Source organism: Cucurbita pepo, chromosome 17, assembly GCF_057944985.1.
Source record: "Cucurbita pepo subsp. pepo isolate OVF chromosome 17, ASM5794498v1, whole genome shotgun sequence".
Taxonomy (NCBI): Eukaryota; Viridiplantae; Streptophyta; class Magnoliopsida; order Cucurbitales; family Cucurbitaceae; genus Cucurbita; species Cucurbita pepo.
The window spans coordinates 4,111,524-4,128,655 of NC_141814.1; the positions used below are offsets into that span (position 1 = coordinate 4,111,524).

Genomic DNA, 17,132 nt, shown 5'->3' on the forward strand with positions numbered 1-17,132 from the left:
TTTAAACTTTTTAATCACCTTTTTATCTTTTTTTTTTTTTATTGGTTCAACAAAGCTGTAAAGAGTGTAAGATTGGAGGGTAAAATGGAGAAAGATAATTTATTTTTTTTAACAGTACTTTTTCGATTTTCTTTTTTCAATATTGGTCTTGGTCGTGGTCAATGTTGTTAGCATAATAAAACAAGTCATAATATAGTAAAATGATTACACTAAGGATGAAATTATTAATTATTATTTTATTTTAAATATTAATAAAAATATTAACCATCTCAATAGACAAAATGCACGATTAACTTAAATTATATTCTAATTAAGATTAAAGACAAACTCAAGTACATTATCCCATGGTTACTTGAATTACATTCCTAATTTTGCTTTAAAATATCATAAACTCCCTTGTCCTATACTCTTTTCTCTCTCTATAATTGTCGGATTTATAAGATTTTTTAGTATTTTAAACACATCAAATTTAAAAATATGTCGACGGCTAGAACTCCAATAAAATTTGTTTAAAACTTATCTTATCTTATAATTTAATAATAATAATAATAATGTTTTGACTTGTATATTAATGTTATACTAGATATATATTCACTTTATGAAAAATAATATAATTATCTTTCCAATAATCAACCTATTCTATATTCATTTTTAGAAATAAAGTATTTTTTTTTTCTCATAAAAATATAACTCTACGTACGTTAAAAGTTTATTTAAATAAGGTTTGAAGTAGAAATATTCATTTGACTGGTAAAGTAGAAGTCTCACCCTTTCCTGCTTCAAACCAAATGAAAAATTAATGTTTAAATGATAATAATAGAGGGAGTAGGAGATTTCCCTACATTAGCTAAACTCGGTCAAATGAAGTAAAAAAAATATATTATTTAAACGGGTAATGAGAAAGGGAGTAGGGAGATGTCTTTCCGTTAGCTAAATTGAGTCAAACGAAGTGAAAAACTATAACGACTCAAACCCACCGCTAACAGATATTGTCCTCTTTGGATTTTTCCGTTCAGACTTACCCTTAAGGTTTTTAAAACGCGTTTGTTAGAGAGAGGTTTCCACACCCTTATAAAAAGGGTGTTTCGTTATCCTCCCCAACCGATGTGGAATCTCACAATCCACCCCTCTTCAGACCCCAACGTTCTCACTAGCACTTGTTCTTTTCTCCAATCGATGTGGAACACTCACCAAATCCACCTCTCTTCAGGGTCCAACGTCCATACTAGTATTATTCCGTTCGAAAAACAACCTCCTCACTTACACATTGTCCGGTGTCTAGCTCTGATACCATTTGTAATGGTTCAAGCGCACTGTTAGCAGACGCGTTTTAAAGATTTGAGGAGAACTTCAAAAGGAAAAGTTCAAAGATGACAATATCTACTAGTGGTGTGCTCGAACCATTACAAAAATTCTCATTCGAGAATACAAAGAATAAGAGAGTAAAGAACTTGAAAATTGAAATATATATATTAGTAACTCGAAGTTGATATTATCTAAAAGAAAAACTTAGGATAAGGAAAAATACGTGGAAATATCTGTAAGGAATATTATCGTGCGGGCCACGGGGAGAATAAAGTAAATTGATTAGTACGGACACGTGAAAAGCGGGGCATGAACTTACGAGTTTAATTTGGTTTGCCACGTGTCAAACGCATGGTTCTGGTTCTTGAAGTTATTTCGACGACTTCCTTTTTGCCGTATGATCCCGTGTGTTTTCCATTTTTATATTTTCCACAAACAAAGGGCAAAAAATAAAAAAAAAATAAAAAAATAATCTGGTGTTGGAACTTCCACGAAGCTAGGGTAGACATGCAGGATGCTACTAGTCAACCACGTGACCCTGGTTCCTTCTTTATTCCGGGAAACATTACGTAATATTTAAAGGATATTGGAATTCCATATTAGAGATATTCATGTAGCACCTCTAAGCTTAGGACAAATGGTCAAATTTAATTGAATCTTATAAATAAAGCATACACGAACCTCTATAAATTTAATGTTTTAATTAAAAAGATTAAAAGGGTAGAAACTAAATTTATAATTAATAAAAAGATAAGATAAATTAAAAGATTGTTTTAAAATGGTAAGATAAGGAGGAACGGAGAAAAATCAAAGGTAGGCGGAATATATTAATTAAATTAAAAAATGCAAATTGGAGAGTGGAAAAAGAGAGGGAAAGCGACAGTTATGACGCAACTTCCAAGGAATGAACGATGGAGGAAGGTCTACCCGCGTGTCTGCCCGCGCGTCTGCCCGCGCTTCTACTTCAGATTGTCCACTTAAATTGACCCCAACCATTAGAAATTTCCCTTTTTGTCCCCTGAATTAACTTGAATGGATTAGTATTATTGGAAGGGTATTTGAGTCTAATTATGAAGTAGGCCTTTGGGCTTGGCCCATCTTGTTGGGTAGTTCGTTTTTCTCCCATTTAAACCTTTTTCAACCTAACCTAAAGCTAATTACTTTTTACTTTATAGCTCAACTGTAACTAAATTTATGATCAAATACAAATCCATTTATGTGAGATCTCGTATTGGTTGAAGAGTAGAACGAAATATTATTTATAAAAGTGTGAGACTTCTTTAGCAGACACGTTTTAAGACCCTGAGGGGAAGCTCGAAAGGAAAAGTCTTAAGAAGATAATGTCTACTAGTGATAGACATGAAATGTTACAAATGGTATCAAAGCCAAACATTTACTAGTAGGCCTCCAATGAGGTGAATGGTGAGATCTCACATTATTTTGAATTATTTGGAGGGAATAACAAATCATGTAAACATCTTCTATACTCATGCATTTTAAAATCATGAGGGGAAGTTTAGAATGAAAATTTGGAAAAAAAAATATATATATATAATAACCTAAGTCCCACCAAAATTTCCAAGTTAGATACGTCATGAAATATGATCTAAAATATTGGGGGAGTGAAGACATTATTTCTAGAATATTGATTTTTTTTTTTTTAATAGTAAATGGACTTGAATACAAAACTGTAATTTTATTTTATTTAAAAACTAAATTGAAATTGAAGTTAAAGCACGGAGGTTCTTTTTTTTTTTTTTTTTTTTTTTTTTTTTGCCCTCAGCGGAGGAGGGAAGTCCAAGTTCAAGAAGCACAGTTCTCAGTTCGAACTTCTAATCGCTTCGGCTCTTTCCGCTCTGCATGATCTCTCCTGCTTTTGCCGATGGAGTTCAGAAATTCGTCAAGCGATTTAGATGATTCTGTATTCGAATTCACACTTGCTGAGGTAAGTTCTTATTATGTTAAGCTCGAATTCATGTCTTTCAATCAATGCTTCCGAGTTTAGCTTCACTGTTCGACTTATGCGCAGAAATTCCTTTCAGCATTTTCTGATTTGAGATTACCGGTTTCGATTTTGTATTCTTACTATGTTAAGCTCGAATTCATTTCTTTCAATCAATGCTTCCGAGTTTAGCTTCACTGTTCGAGTTATGCGCAGAAATTCGGCTCAGCATTTTCTGATTTGAGATTACCGATTTCGATTTTGCATTCTATTTCGTTGTGTCGTTAATTTTTCAGATTGTGGAGATGGACAGTATCTTAAGGGAATCTGGAGATCAAACACTTGGTCAACAGTTTTTCCAAGACGTCGCTCTTCATTTCAGGTAATAGAGCTGTGATTGCTTCTTCGAACCAGTATTTGTTCCATCGATCGTCGTGTCTTTCTTTTCATCCTGCTTCTTTCTTGCAGTTGCTCCCCATGGCGAGCTGAAAAATCTCCCGTCACTGCGGAACAGGTCTTTGATTTTTCTCTTATCCACTTTCTACTTTGTTCGTTGTTTTATTGATTTTTGGTAGTTCTTATGTGCCCTAGGTGCAAAGCTGGTTTGAGAATCGGAAAAAGGAATCGCGAAGTAGTAGTACTAGTAGTAGCAAAAAAGCTCGCCCTCCACCTCCACCTCCTCCTCCACCTCCACCTCCACCTCCACTGTCTTCTCCGCCTCCGACCCCGCCGCCGAAACTTTTGCTTTATCATTCGGATAGTGCTTTTTTAACTGACATACCTGCATCTGAACCACCTGATAGTTTTCCTGAATTCAAAGGTAATTTCCGCACCTCTGCCTTCCCGAATTTAGAAATGCTATCTGAAATTCTGATCTATAATGTCAATGTAGCAAGCAATTGCTGCGGTTATTGATGTATGCGTTGTTTTCTATCTTCTGTCTCTACAATGGTTTTCGTTACTTTTCTTGCACGACAGTAGACTGGGAAAGGGAAGGTCTGCACAGTAATTGATAACTCATTCGTGCACAGAATTATTCTAGTTGCTGCATGCACAATGATTGGTAATTTCTTTGTGCTTAGACTATCAAGCCTTTTATCAAGAGATTTTAAGAGGAAAAATCCGTAGGTTATGAAACTTAAAACTCACAAATCATCGTTCCGACTGCATGTTAGTCTACGCTTAGCAGACAAGCGGGGATCGCTGTAATTTTGGTTAGTGCTACTTGCATTACCGAGAATTTCTAGTATTTCTGCATTCTGCTGCTTATAGTATTGATGTAGAACAACAAACTTGGGATTTCTCGTCGACAAAGCCAACTCTGACAGTTTCAACTTTCATTTTGCCGTGTTGATGCCACAATCCTGTGATCGACCCTTTCTTAAATGATGGTATCGAGGTTGAATCTGAAAGTCCAAGTTCAAATCATAGCATGCACTTTGATCTGAAAACTGCAGTTTTTCCTTTGCATAATTTGAGCTTTGGCCAACTATAATTTGCAGTTCTGTAGTAATTTTCCCTTATATATGACTGTTGGTAAACTTGAAATCTGTCCAGTTCCATTTTGAACTATTAACTTTTTGTAACATCTTCACATGAAAATTTATGCAGGCAAGGCAACTGATCTTTCAGAATTGGCATTTGAAGCCTTTTCGTCAAGAGACAATGCATGGTGAGAAAAATTTAGAGCGGAATACAAAACTGTTACATGTGCATTATCTATGACGGAATCATATGCTCATATTCATACAAGCACGTTTTCATGGATTATAAGCTGTAATTAACACCTTGAATCCATTGGAATACATTAGGTAGATGATAACGCTTTCTAATCAGATGTAGTGTCTTGGGTTTGCTACCATAATCCTAGCATTATACAAGTGCCTTGAGTTTATTTTCATTTCACACTTGGGAAAAATAGTGGAAGACAAATCTCTAAACAAATGATGCTAACTTCCCAGCATCTATTACTTGCAGTCATTCAGCACTTTTCACACTCTTGAACTTGATAATGATGTGCCGAATATTGCCATTCATTTCAGATCCTGTAAGAACGCATTGCAAAAGTCAGTATGTAGATTACTGAGCCCCATGGAATTAGAACAACGTTCTTAGTAGTTGAAAGTTGACCGTACTGGTATTTACATGCCAACTTCAATACAAGTGTTAATAATAATATTTTAACTAGCATTATCTACAGATAGAGCTTTTATACTCGAATCTTTATCTTAATGCTAACGTAAACATATTTCATGGTCACTGTTAGGGGTTATATTGTCCATACCATAAAATCTCTAGCACTATTTCCTGCTTCTACTATCTCACAATGTTTATGTTCAGTTATCTTGCAATATGTTCAGTCAGTATCATTGTTGACATGTATTTACTATTGTTGATATATGGTATATAGCATGATTATGGGCTAATATGTCATTATCTTGTGGGAATATTTAATTAAAGACATGTCTATTCAAGTTCCAACTTAATGGTTTGCAGTAAACCCATTGATGCTTGAAGAAGCACTTTACTCTGCTTTTACCAAGCACTCTTACTGGCTAAAACAGTTTTGTTTAAGGCTCCATGATCTTTGCTGTGGAATTGAAGAGTCTTACTAATGTTTCTTTTGATCCCTTAGGTATGACGTTGCCTCATTCCTTACTTACAGAGTTAATTACCATGGAGAACTGGTAAGATTTTCCCACATGAATCATATACTTCTCTGGACAGTCGATGTAGACTGCAAAATTACACAGAATACTTGATAATTTTCCACTTTCAGTGCTTTATTGTCGTAAACCCTAGAAAAAAGTTAGCAGATCTTTTAACTTTGAAGCTAAAAGCCCTCAGGATCTGAAACTTCACAGGATGCTAGAGTTCGATATACTGGCTTCGGAAAGGATGAGGATGAGTGGGTGAACGTGGCAAGAGGAGTGCGTGAACGGTCCATACCTTTAGAATCTTCAGAATGTCACAGAGTAAAAGTTGGAGATCTTGTGTTATGTTACCGGGTAATTTCAATGTTCTAGTTTGCTCCTTCCAAAACTGTGTTTTTATTGAGGGGATGCGCAAATGTTCAACCTCCAAAATAGTCTTATTAGTTATCGGTAATGTTTCATACTAAACTATAATGTTTATAATAGAAAGTGGGAAAGCAGTCCTAAGTGCTGATAAATGTTCTCGTATCATGTTATCTTACCCTCAGATTGTATGCCTTATTTACAGGAAGGACAAGATCATGCTCTCTACTTCGATGCATATGTTGTGGAAATCCAGAGGAGACTGCATGATACTGGAGGTTGCCGATGCATATTCGTTGTACGCTACGAACATGATCACTACGAGGTATGTACTACGACAAGAACTGTCACAGTAACTATGCGAGCAACCCAATTTTAGACCTTTCTCTAACTTGCATGAAACTAATACTCCAAATTCTAATGATGCCTTCTTTGCTTAGGAAAAAGTGCATTTGGGGAGGCTGTGCTGCAGGCCATCAGCGTACAACTCAGACCAACTTTAATGTTAATGAAATGCTCGAGTCTACTTTCCTCGGAAAAAAGTACATTTAAAAGATTTTGTTTGAAAAAGTAATTTGCATATGCGTCAGCTCGCAAGTGACCTGTCCATGCTTCCCGTGAGGAATTGAGAACACTCCCTCATTTGGTAATATTATTAGGTTAAATTGCAAGTTTAATCATGGATTATATAATTTCTCTATTTATTTGGTCTTAAGCATCTAATAGATTTTAACTTTTATGTTTATAGTTCCGCTCCACAACATTCAATGTTTTTTAGGAAATGATTGATGTACTTGACACAAATTTTAATTTTATGTTTAATTGAATCAGATTCATGAATTTGGTGTAGCAGACGGAAACCTCAAAAGCTAAGTATATTTTAACTTGATTATTATGTAACCTGCACTTGAAGGGATATGTTGTCATTTGAGAAAATGGTGATCCAACAATGGGCAGCTTAAATTGAAGAGAACAAGAGTGGGCCCAACAAGGATCAAATTTTCAAAGAGGTACTTTATTTCTTACTTGTCTCTCCAGTGAGCACATAAATAATGGGATAACAGGAGAAAGATTATGCTAATAGGCTTAAATTATCATTAACAATGGGGCAAATTTTCCTATAAATGGCATAGTTCACCAACAACCTAACAGATAGTATCTACTTAATTACATTTTAATTCGAACTAGGTTATCAAGAGTTATTCTATGCTTGGATACCCCCACAATGCCAAGGTCTCTCTACGTGTGCATTCTTTTTTTTTTTTTTCCTTTGTTAGAAGCTCACGAAACTGTTCTTCCATAACATACAGATGCAATATAAAGGTTCTTTGCCCATTTCTCCTGCAGTAGAGATGAAAGATTTAGATATTTTAACAACAATGGGCACACAGTGTCATTGAAACGTGGATTAAAAGTTCAATACCTTGACATGGGTGCTTGGAAATGCAGATGTCCGGAGAGTCTCTTGTGTTTCGTCTGCAGGTTTTCGCCTTGGCACGCTAAGAACAAGGGCTGCCTGGTCACTGGTTGCTGCAGTTGCTGTGATTCGATACCCACAGTCCCATCGACGATGAATACCTTCGCTAGGGTACAAGAAATCCAATTCTACCACCTAAAATAAAACTTAAGAATCGTCAGTTCTGTGATGGCCAGAAATCCAATTCTACCACCTAAAATAAAACTTAAGAATCGTCAGTTCTGTGATGGCCAGGGTTAGATGATACTATTTTTCACGACGCTATATAAAAGATGACCTGATCTGAGAATCCTGCACCACGGGACATAACAACGCCCCACCTACTTCCCGAGGTGGCCATGGCTGTTACGTAGAATCCCTCTTTCCACTTTTTATTAATCCATTTGAAAGGAAACGAATCACTGACTTTGTACGACTGTTGTAAGTACTGGGTGCCTGGAATCGGTAAATTGAGATTCAGCAACATAAATAAAATTAAAAAAATGGTATCATTCTTATAATTAATTCAAAACTGACCCTTAGACATTACAACCAATGAGCTCCCATTAATGACTCCAGCTACTGCTGTGATGTAATAGTTCTTCTCCCATTGCTCCATTATCCATTCCTTCAAACACAACAACCAAGTAATCAATAATTAACTTTTTTTTTTTTTTTTTTTTTTTTGTTACATTCCAATTACGGGGGCATTGATTTTGGACTAATAAAGGTCAGAGAGAGTAAAAGATAAAAACGAGTTGATGCTGGTCAGAAATTATTACTGCCATCTGGGAAAAAGAAATTTACCTTGTGAAGAAAATAAGGAGAAAGCTCATAGACTTGTGATGAAAACCCAGTGCCAGCATCCATGATTAAGGCCCATAAATTTTGACATGAGGCCACACTACTTATAAACAAGCCATCTTCATTCCCTTTCTCGATATGCTGACAAAGCCTTGCATCAGCTACATTGTAGTGATACCTAAGTATCAAAATAATACATCATTTCAAACAGTTTGATACATCGACTGTTATACGAGCTAAGCATCGATATGGATCAGCAACCACACAATATTTTAACATTTCAAAATAATGTAGCAACCCGGAAGGAAACGGGAGGTTTGATGCACAATCTATCAGTTCCTGCATGAATACCTTTGCTTCATAGGCCGTCGAGCATTGTAGACACTGATCCATTGTGTTGCAGGCATGCCCATACGAACCTTCTTCTTTGGTTGTTCGTCGTCTTCTTCCTCCAAAGTCAATCTGCCTCGCTTATGCCCCACCTGACAAATGAGCTTCAGAAGATGGAGATTCAGTAAGATAGATCCTTCCACACCCTAAATGTATCTAGATAATCATGGTTCATGAACTATGAAGCACAGGCAAAAATAAAATATTGGGAAGTATTGGTGTCAGACACGTCAAACATGGATACGTTCGGACAAGCATTGGACATGTGTCCAGCACATGAAATAAAAAGCACTTTTTAGTTAATTTCATCATTTTTGGACACGCTAGGACACATTCGAGATACATTTTGAACACTCCTGAGGAAGAAAGAATGACTTGCTATAAAAAATGGTCCAACCCATCGTATTAAAACCCTAAATGATAAAGAAAGAACCTAAACGAAGGATAAGGAGATGAAGCACTAACTTAGAAAGATTGAAGGTCCTTATCATCACACCCAAACCTGTGTGTTTAATAGACCATAGTACCAAAATCACCATATATTGGATTTTTTTTTCCCTTAATATCTTGTTAATTACTTTTAATTGAGGACAGTAAATCAGTTTAATTGAAGACAGTTTTTCTCCCACCACCACAGCAATATCACAATATGTAAGCAAAATAATAATAATAATAATAATAAATACATAATTGAGGTTAGATATTGCACGATATGTCTAACTGTGCATGCACACATATGTAGTATGTATATTAAATAAAAATAAAAAAAAGCAAATGTCCTCAACGTTATGTCTAACCATGCATGCACACATATATGCACTATGTCTATGTCGTGTCATATCCGTATCACATATCTATATCTGTGCTTAAGTCATGGAAGTTGGAGAAATCGTGAAATTTATGTGCCTTCTAACCATACCTTTTGAGCGCCATCTGTATTTATCGGCCTGATTTCAGGATTTGGACCAATGATTCCATCAAAAAGTGAAATATATTTTGCATAATTAGGTTCTTCATCAAACTTCAAGTTCACCACATATTCAACAAACTGTTTGAAGGGCTGCGGACAGAAGCAACATAAAGTCTCCGGAGAAGTAGCCATCTTCTTTTTGCAAACAAGGAATCCTTTGTTCTCTCCCTGTAACCATCATCATGATTAAGTCTTGTTTTATTTTATTTTTTTTAAAGAGAGAAACATCATTGTAAAGAAAATTATATGCAGGAGATAAGAAACTACTCATCAACTTGATAAAGGGTCAACCTGATATCCTTGCCATGGCAGCCGGCCACGAAGAAGGAAAATTAGTGTATATGCAAGAGATTCTAGGTCATCTCTGCGGCTACCAGTCCTACCCAAATGAGCATGTACACTAGCATAGCGCACTGTTCCTCTGTCAAAGCAGAACACAAATGAACCAAGACCATCAATACAAACAGTGATTGAATACGAAAACTTCAGGATTGAAAAGAAACGTAGAATAAAAACAGAATAAAGGTGTACCTGAATACATCAGGTCTCTGATCATACTCAACATGCTGGCCAGAGCTATCACGCCATCTAGTTGCTGGCAACAATAAGAAAAAGTATAGTGAAACATGCTACAAAATAAATACTAAATGAAAAAAGATGCAAGACATAACATACCTAATCCAAGATCAACCAAAAACAACTTTTTCTCATCCGGGGACCCTGAAGGACCAAGCAGAAAATTTTCAGGTTTGACATCGCCATGAATGTACCTAACAGATGAAATGATTGTAAATTAGGACTTCTTTAAATAGAAACCAGATTTGATAAGTGAGATAAGGTGCCATTTTTACAAGCTCACTCAGACAATAAAACAAATAAAATATCTAAATGGCTCCCCAACGGAACCCTTACCCGCGAGAATGCACCTTTTCCAAAATGGATATTGCTTCAATTGCAATGCATGCAACCATTTCAACAGACATGCTGAAACAAGAAAAAGAATTTAAGTAATAAAACAAGGTTCAAATGTACATTCAGAAAAGTTTCTTTCTAACTCACGTATGGGCATTATTATTCCAGACATCCCATAAGCTTGGCCCCAGCATATCCATAACCTAAAAGATTAAAAGCATCTAATGTAAGTGACGTGAAAGACAAGGAAAGAATGGTTTTCAAAACAATGAAGATGTGCCCAAAATGAAAACCAGAGAGAAACAGATGAGAACATACCATAATATAGTAGTCGCCTTGTCTCCCCTTGAAATGCACCCGAGGTACACCATGACTACCACCAAGAGTACTGTAGAGATTGCAATAGTATAAGATTCACCAAAAGAAAATAGAGAATTGGATGAAGAGACTGGAGAGATGTGATGGCCACTCACTTGTAAACTTGCCACTCATAAGGTGGTCCATAATTACATCCCTTGCTACTTCTATGCTCAAATTTCAAAGCCACCTGACATCAGAAATTTTGTTCAATGTAATATTTGGGGAGAGAGATAGGAGGGGGAACTTATGTGTGAATCGAAATTATTCTGATGTTTACCTCCACAGCACCAGGGCCAGTTCTCTCATTCGTATTAACAGTGGTGACTCTCCGTCCAACATAAACCTGTCCAAATCCACCCTTACCCAGCTTTCTATCTATCCTATAGAGCGGGGAACCACCCACCTGAATCTGCATGATTTTTAAGGGAAGAGAATTATAATGGAGTAGTAATGAACGACTACTCATAAAAAAAAAACGTTTTCTAAAAAAACAGAGATCGTGAAATTTGACATCGGCCAACTATTGCTACACCATTCAACCAAAAGAATTTACTAAAAACTATATATTTAAAATTACAAAGCTAATAAACCATAGCATATCCTACAAGAAGCTAGAAAACTGCCTTGCAGAGTAAAAAATAACATAAGAATGTAACAGGACATGCAAAATTTAAACATTTTTATTATTTCTCAAGTCCACAAAATAGTAATGTTCAAACAACGAAGATGTAGATGAAAAATGTACATTATTGTTCAAAACAATACATAGGCACCACGATTGCTAATGACTAAAGGGAAAGTTGTGTGGTATATCCACTTCAAGAAAACTCAAGAGGGCTAAAGAAATAATGCAGCTACCAAACGACCACATTCATCATTATCAGTAACTAAGGACATGATCATGAGATGAGCAAACAGAACGGGATTGGCATACCGTACATCTATCAAAATGTATCAATAAAATACTTGTCTGCAAACTTTATCCAACTACCGTTTATTCTTAATATTCCTTTCTAATAAATACAAGGTATCTGATACCAAACTCAAGTGGTGATTTTAGGTGAAACTAAGATGAATTAGGCCAAATCTATTGTCAAGGGAAGTGAAATTTCATGAAGGAAATTTCCCTAAAAGTTCATTTTATTAATGTTCAAAAAGCTTCAATACAATACAACCTAGATGTGGTTATTCACAACCTTGCTAAAGAAATGAATAACAAGCTACACTACAAAATCAAAATAAGAAAAGCACCTAGACTAATCAAGCTACACTGTATTGTTGCTTCCTGCATAAATTATCTTAATAATCCAGCACCAAATGAAATGATGGTGACCTCAACTTCCGTAATTCTTAAAGGCTATTTAGGATTCAGAAAAACCTAATGGTAGGAATAACGCAATTGCATTAAGAAGCTGCCAGAACTCCACTCTGGGGGCTCTAAAACAACGTGTATAAATTCTGTGATTCCATTAATAACCATTCAAGGGACCGACACATAAACTGGTTCTGATCAAATAGAGAGACGACTATTTCCACCAAGCATTGTCTAGAAATATCTTCACCAGAGAATCTATTATCACAAGACTTCATAAAACAAACTCTCAATTCGACAAGAATATGACTCCCAAATTGAGCGAAATTTACAACGTTACCCATTTGAATATTTATTCCAGTACATAGTCCTACACCCATCATACTACGAGATATGCAAATCGATGCATGCAGCAAAAGATGTAATAGTCCGTATTTTTATCGACTGTTGCAGCTGTGTAAGAACTAACCTTTTCGGGAAGCGGTGCTGTGCTTCCCTCCTCTTCAACAGCGTGAGCTTTATCATTGCTTCCTGCTCCACTGTCGTGATCATCCATTTTCTTATCCCCTATTTCTTCCTTCTTGGCTCCACCAGCAGCGCCTCCTACCTCTCCAACTCCAAACTCAAAACCTCCCTTCGGCACTCGATGCTCTTCCGGATTCGCTACAGCAGCAGCTACCGTATCATTGACCGGTGGCGGCTGCTGATTGCTTCCTTCTTGCAACCGCTTCTCGTTGATATTAGGCAACACTTCTACCGCCGCCGCTGCCTTCCTCCTTCTCCTTGTCCTCGTCGCAATGGCCTCCCCTTCCGGCTCGATCGGACACAACACGTCTTTCTGCTGCTTTGCCCGTCCCCTGCGCACTCCGCTACGCAGTAGCGGCATCGTTCATCGTTCAAGAATCATCCTCCCCTCAAAACCCCAAATAGATACCAAAATTCCGCTCATAAATCAACAAGAACGCCAAATCCCTAGTTTACTCCTCCAACCACACCTCACCGAACTCAACTGCGATCAATTAAAAACAGACAAATTTGCAACCCTAGAACGCCGATTTGAAAGGAACAGAAAAAGAGCCGTAGAGAGAGAAATACAATAAAAAAAATAAAAAAATAAAAAAAAAAATCAGAGGAATGTGCTAATTCAACTGACCGACCAGAACAGGGAGAAATATCAAACGAAACGCCAAGCCGTTAATCGCCGCTGAGAAATTTCGTTATCAAGGTGATTTCAGCGCGGGAAGAGAGGGGAGAGAGAGAGAGAGAGAGAGAGAGAGAGAAATGCCGACGGTGACACTGAGGGAAGAGGGTTCGAGTGTCTGCGAAGTGGTGGAAGCCGTACAACATGTCAGTTTATTATTGAATCGGGTCTGGCCCAATCCGAAGCGCGGCCCAATATATCATTTTGGGCCAAAGTACAAATTTCATCATGATCCGGCCCATCTCAAATTTTTGAAAGTCAATCCAGTTACCTTGCCGGATGGGCCGAGTTATTTTGCGTACGTAACCGGAGTTAGACCCTATAATTATATAATTTATAACATTAATTCAAATTATTTTTTGTTATAATGGTATTTGCTAAAACGGAATAATAATGATGATAATTATAGTAAATACATTAAAATTAAAATTTTATGTCTGAAATAGCTTATTTGGTAAAAGTCCAACTCTATCGCGTCTGGTAGAAGGAGGTTTCTACACTCTGATAAAAAAAATGTTTCGTTGCTCTCTCAAACCAATGTGGAATCTTGCAGTCCACCCCATTCGAAGTCCAGCGTTTTCGCTCCAATCAATGTGGGATCTAACAGTCCACCCTCTTTGAAGCCAATCGTCCTTGCTAGCACACTACCTAGTGTCCACCTGTAACCCGAATTTGCTAAACCTAAAATAAACCACATTTTAAATAATAATAAAATACTAATCCCTTAATTAATCAATACAAAATAATTTTTAAAACATAATATTTTGATTAGTAAAATAGGAGAAAATATTATTTTAAAAAATGTTACCACACATGATATATGATGGTATATGATAATATCTATACACAAAAATGTCGGTGTAAATTGAAATTACATTAAAGAAACAAATAAATAGTGTTTTATTTATTTATTTAAAATAACATTTGTGTTGTGGCCGTACTTTAGTAGCAACAAGACTGATTGCTTGGTCTGGGGCCGACATGTCGCTCATAAATAAAATAAATAAATTGCGTACGTTTTTAATACGAGTATTTTATTCCTTGATTTTTACGCACGCCAAATTTAATAATTAAATTAAAAAAATATGATAATTACATTAAAAAATCATTTAAAGTGGCCAAAAAAAAAAAAACAAAGCTGAGGCTTTTAAATAAAAAGAAAAAGAAAAAGAAAATAAAATTCTTGGTTATTTTTCTTCCAAGGAAAAGAGAAAAGGTGAAATGACAGGCAGCTGGACGTTTCTTGTTCAAATTGTGCTTGTAAATCTTTATTTTATTTTTTATTTTTATTATTATTTAAAAAAAAAAATCAAAGGGGAAGAAAATAATAAAATATCCTTCGTTTTTTTGTAAATTATAATTATGGTAATATTGCTAAATGGTCCCTAATTCTTTAAAAATTTCAACTTTATTTTTTATGTATTAAAAATCCTTGATTAAATTATTTTTTATTAACAAATTTGGCGCTGTCATTTAAACACGTCAATATCTAAATATATTAATAAAAGTTAATTTAATATATATTAATTTCCCATCTACAAAACATTTTTGGGGTGACTTTTAATATATTAAGGGTTAACTTTAAGAATTTACTAAAATATGAAGGACTATTTTGTAAAGTAATTTTTAGATTAAAAAACTAATATTTCTACCATTAATTATGATTTTCTAGAATTAATTTCTAAAATGGGCTTTTAATGTGTTTCTAGAAAGAAAAATAATAATAATTAATAATAATAAAAAGGAATGGAAAGTATGGTTTTTGAATTCTTGAAAGAAACAGCAAAGTAGGTTTGACATTTTAGATTACCAAAGTCCATTATGCTTTAGCCAACTTGTCAAACCCTTTTGTATTTGTTTAGTTCGCATACGAAGAAAAGGAGATTCGAAGTCTAAATCAAAATCACCTACTCGGGGTGAAACTTAAATAATAAGGTTCATAATTATATACCGTTAAATGTATGAGAGAATGTCACGACTCATTTCAACATGATCCCCACAAACCAACACGAGCCATTTCAACATGTTTTATCCTTACTCATATGTATCTTATGAAAATTTTCACGAGGTCACCCAACATAAAATGTTTCAAACAAAATATATTTAATTTTGGAATTTCTATAATTGAGTCACCCGAAAATAAAGGTATACATTTGTTAGCCTATGTAGTAACTTTCAATTCTTTTAAGCCTTTTTGGTCATCTCATCCTTAAAATTGCTCTTATTTAAACGTGGTCTCGATTCATTCATGTACTTCTTTTTTATTCGGGTGTGACAAAGAATTAAAAAATTAATAGAAAACAAATGAGTTTTGAATCTTCAGAGTAATTAATTAGTTAAAACATGTTGTTTTTATTTTAAATTTTGTCAAATATTTATATGCTTAATTTTTAAAATCTAAAAACAAAAAACTATTTGGTCATCAAACATTTGTGGTGGTCTTGTCAATAACTTTTCTAACACAAAAGTCACTCTAAAAAACCAACGGGTATCTACGATTAGGAGTATGCCAGTAGAATTTCAGGTTAGTTGTATTAGTAATCGAAACAACCCCTATTTTTCGATTGAATTGGTTGAGGGGTTGTTTTTTTTTATATATATATAATTATTTTTAAAATCCTATTAACCTTATATTAATAACTAAAATCTCATAAAAGTCAAACATAAAACATTTACGAGCAACAACCCATCACTATCATTGATTATAAGCATTAATCATTATTAAAGTAAAGTAGTGTTGAGTTGGGTTGAATTGGATTGTAACCTTATTTTTAGGTGTCCCACAACAACAATGTCAACCTCAAAACTGAATCAATTTGTCAGCTATCAAAAAAAATTAAACCCAACTTAAAAAAAAATCTAACCTAACTCAATTCTTATCATTTGAATTGGTCGAGTTATGGAGGTATATGAACACCTTTATGTTCGATTACGTAACGAGAATTAAAATTAGGGGTTATTAGGGGTGGGGAAGTGTTGTTTTGAAAGTAAGGTTTGAATTAGGTAAAGAATGAAAACAAAGCTTTATGAGTTAGTGGGTAGATGGGGAAAAGTAGAAAGGGAAGGTGGTTGCATTAATGAAAAATTAGAGGCTTTACAAAAAGGAAGAAACACTTGGCTTTAAAATTTTGGCAGTTTTCCATTTGAGGTGAGCCAGAGGAAGTCGCAATGCCAAGCTCATGGTTTTCCTCCGACTGCCGCAACGTTGGGGCCGCGCACCTTGTTTTCTTTACCTTACCTTTTTACGCTATTGGAACCAACCCTCGCGCCATTAGCTCACTTACTTAACCATAGAGGAGAGGGAAAAATAACGTTAAATTAATCAAAATATCCCTAATTAGAGCCATTAATACGTTATTTTAATAATACCTTTAAATTTTTTTAAAATTTTAAAAGAAAATCAAGATATTGTTACCGTTACTCTCAACAAATACTCGTTAATTTTTAAAAGGTAGAGGTAAAC

At 35.1% G+C, this 17,132-nt stretch overlaps 2 protein-coding genes across 6 annotated transcripts; one reads left to right on the forward strand and one right to left on the reverse strand.

The window, feature by feature from the left end:
* Nucleotides 1-3,075: 3,075 nt before the first annotated feature.
* On the forward strand, nucleotides 3,076-7,009 carry LOC111778532 (protein SAWADEE HOMEODOMAIN HOMOLOG 1). 2 transcript variants are annotated; one of them, XM_023658429.2, is made up of 9 exons: nucleotides 3,076-3,250; nucleotides 3,544-3,629; nucleotides 3,716-3,761; nucleotides 3,839-4,067; nucleotides 4,859-4,919; nucleotides 5,883-5,934; nucleotides 6,112-6,255; nucleotides 6,470-6,589; nucleotides 6,705-7,009. In XM_023658429.2, exons 1-9 carry the CDS (start codon nucleotides 3,188-3,190, stop codon nucleotides 6,765-6,767), a joined length of 864 nt encoding a protein of 287 aa, XP_023514197.2. In that variant the 5' UTR covers nucleotides 3,076-3,187; the 3' UTR covers nucleotides 6,768-7,009. The 2 variants fall into 2 exon arrangements, 1 of the variants encoding a protein (XP_023514197.2); XR_015413331.1 differs by lacking the exon at nucleotides 6,705-7,009 and having other exon boundaries at nucleotides 6,112-6,351; nucleotides 6,470-6,590.
* Nucleotides 7,010-7,336: 327 nt separating this feature from the next.
* LOC111778531 (casein kinase 1-like protein HD16) lies at nucleotides 7,337-13,765 on the reverse strand. Of its 4 annotated transcripts, none has more exons than XM_087119078.1 (17): nucleotides 13,626-13,765; nucleotides 12,938-13,477; nucleotides 11,434-11,565; nucleotides 11,270-11,343; nucleotides 11,115-11,184; nucleotides 10,944-10,999; nucleotides 10,797-10,868; nucleotides 10,560-10,654; nucleotides 10,416-10,479; nucleotides 10,176-10,305; nucleotides 9,834-10,052; nucleotides 8,876-9,006; nucleotides 8,528-8,702; nucleotides 8,258-8,348; nucleotides 8,019-8,176; nucleotides 7,688-7,876; nucleotides 7,337-7,605 (listed from the first exon to the last, which is right to left on the reverse strand). In XM_087119078.1, exons 2-17 carry the CDS (start codon nucleotides 13,352-13,354, stop codon nucleotides 7,546-7,548), a joined length of 2,133 nt encoding a protein of 710 aa, XP_086975204.1. In that variant the 5' UTR covers nucleotides 13,355-13,477; nucleotides 13,626-13,765; the 3' UTR covers nucleotides 7,337-7,545. The 4 variants fall into 4 exon arrangements, 3 of the variants coding, with proteins under 3 accessions (XP_086975204.1, XP_086975203.1, XP_023514192.2); XM_087119077.1 differs by having other exon boundaries at nucleotides 8,876-9,018; XR_015413330.1 differs by lacking the exon at nucleotides 7,337-7,605 and having other exon boundaries at nucleotides 7,776-7,876; nucleotides 7,935-8,176; nucleotides 8,876-9,018.
* Nucleotides 13,766-17,132: the final 3,367 nt, after the last annotated feature.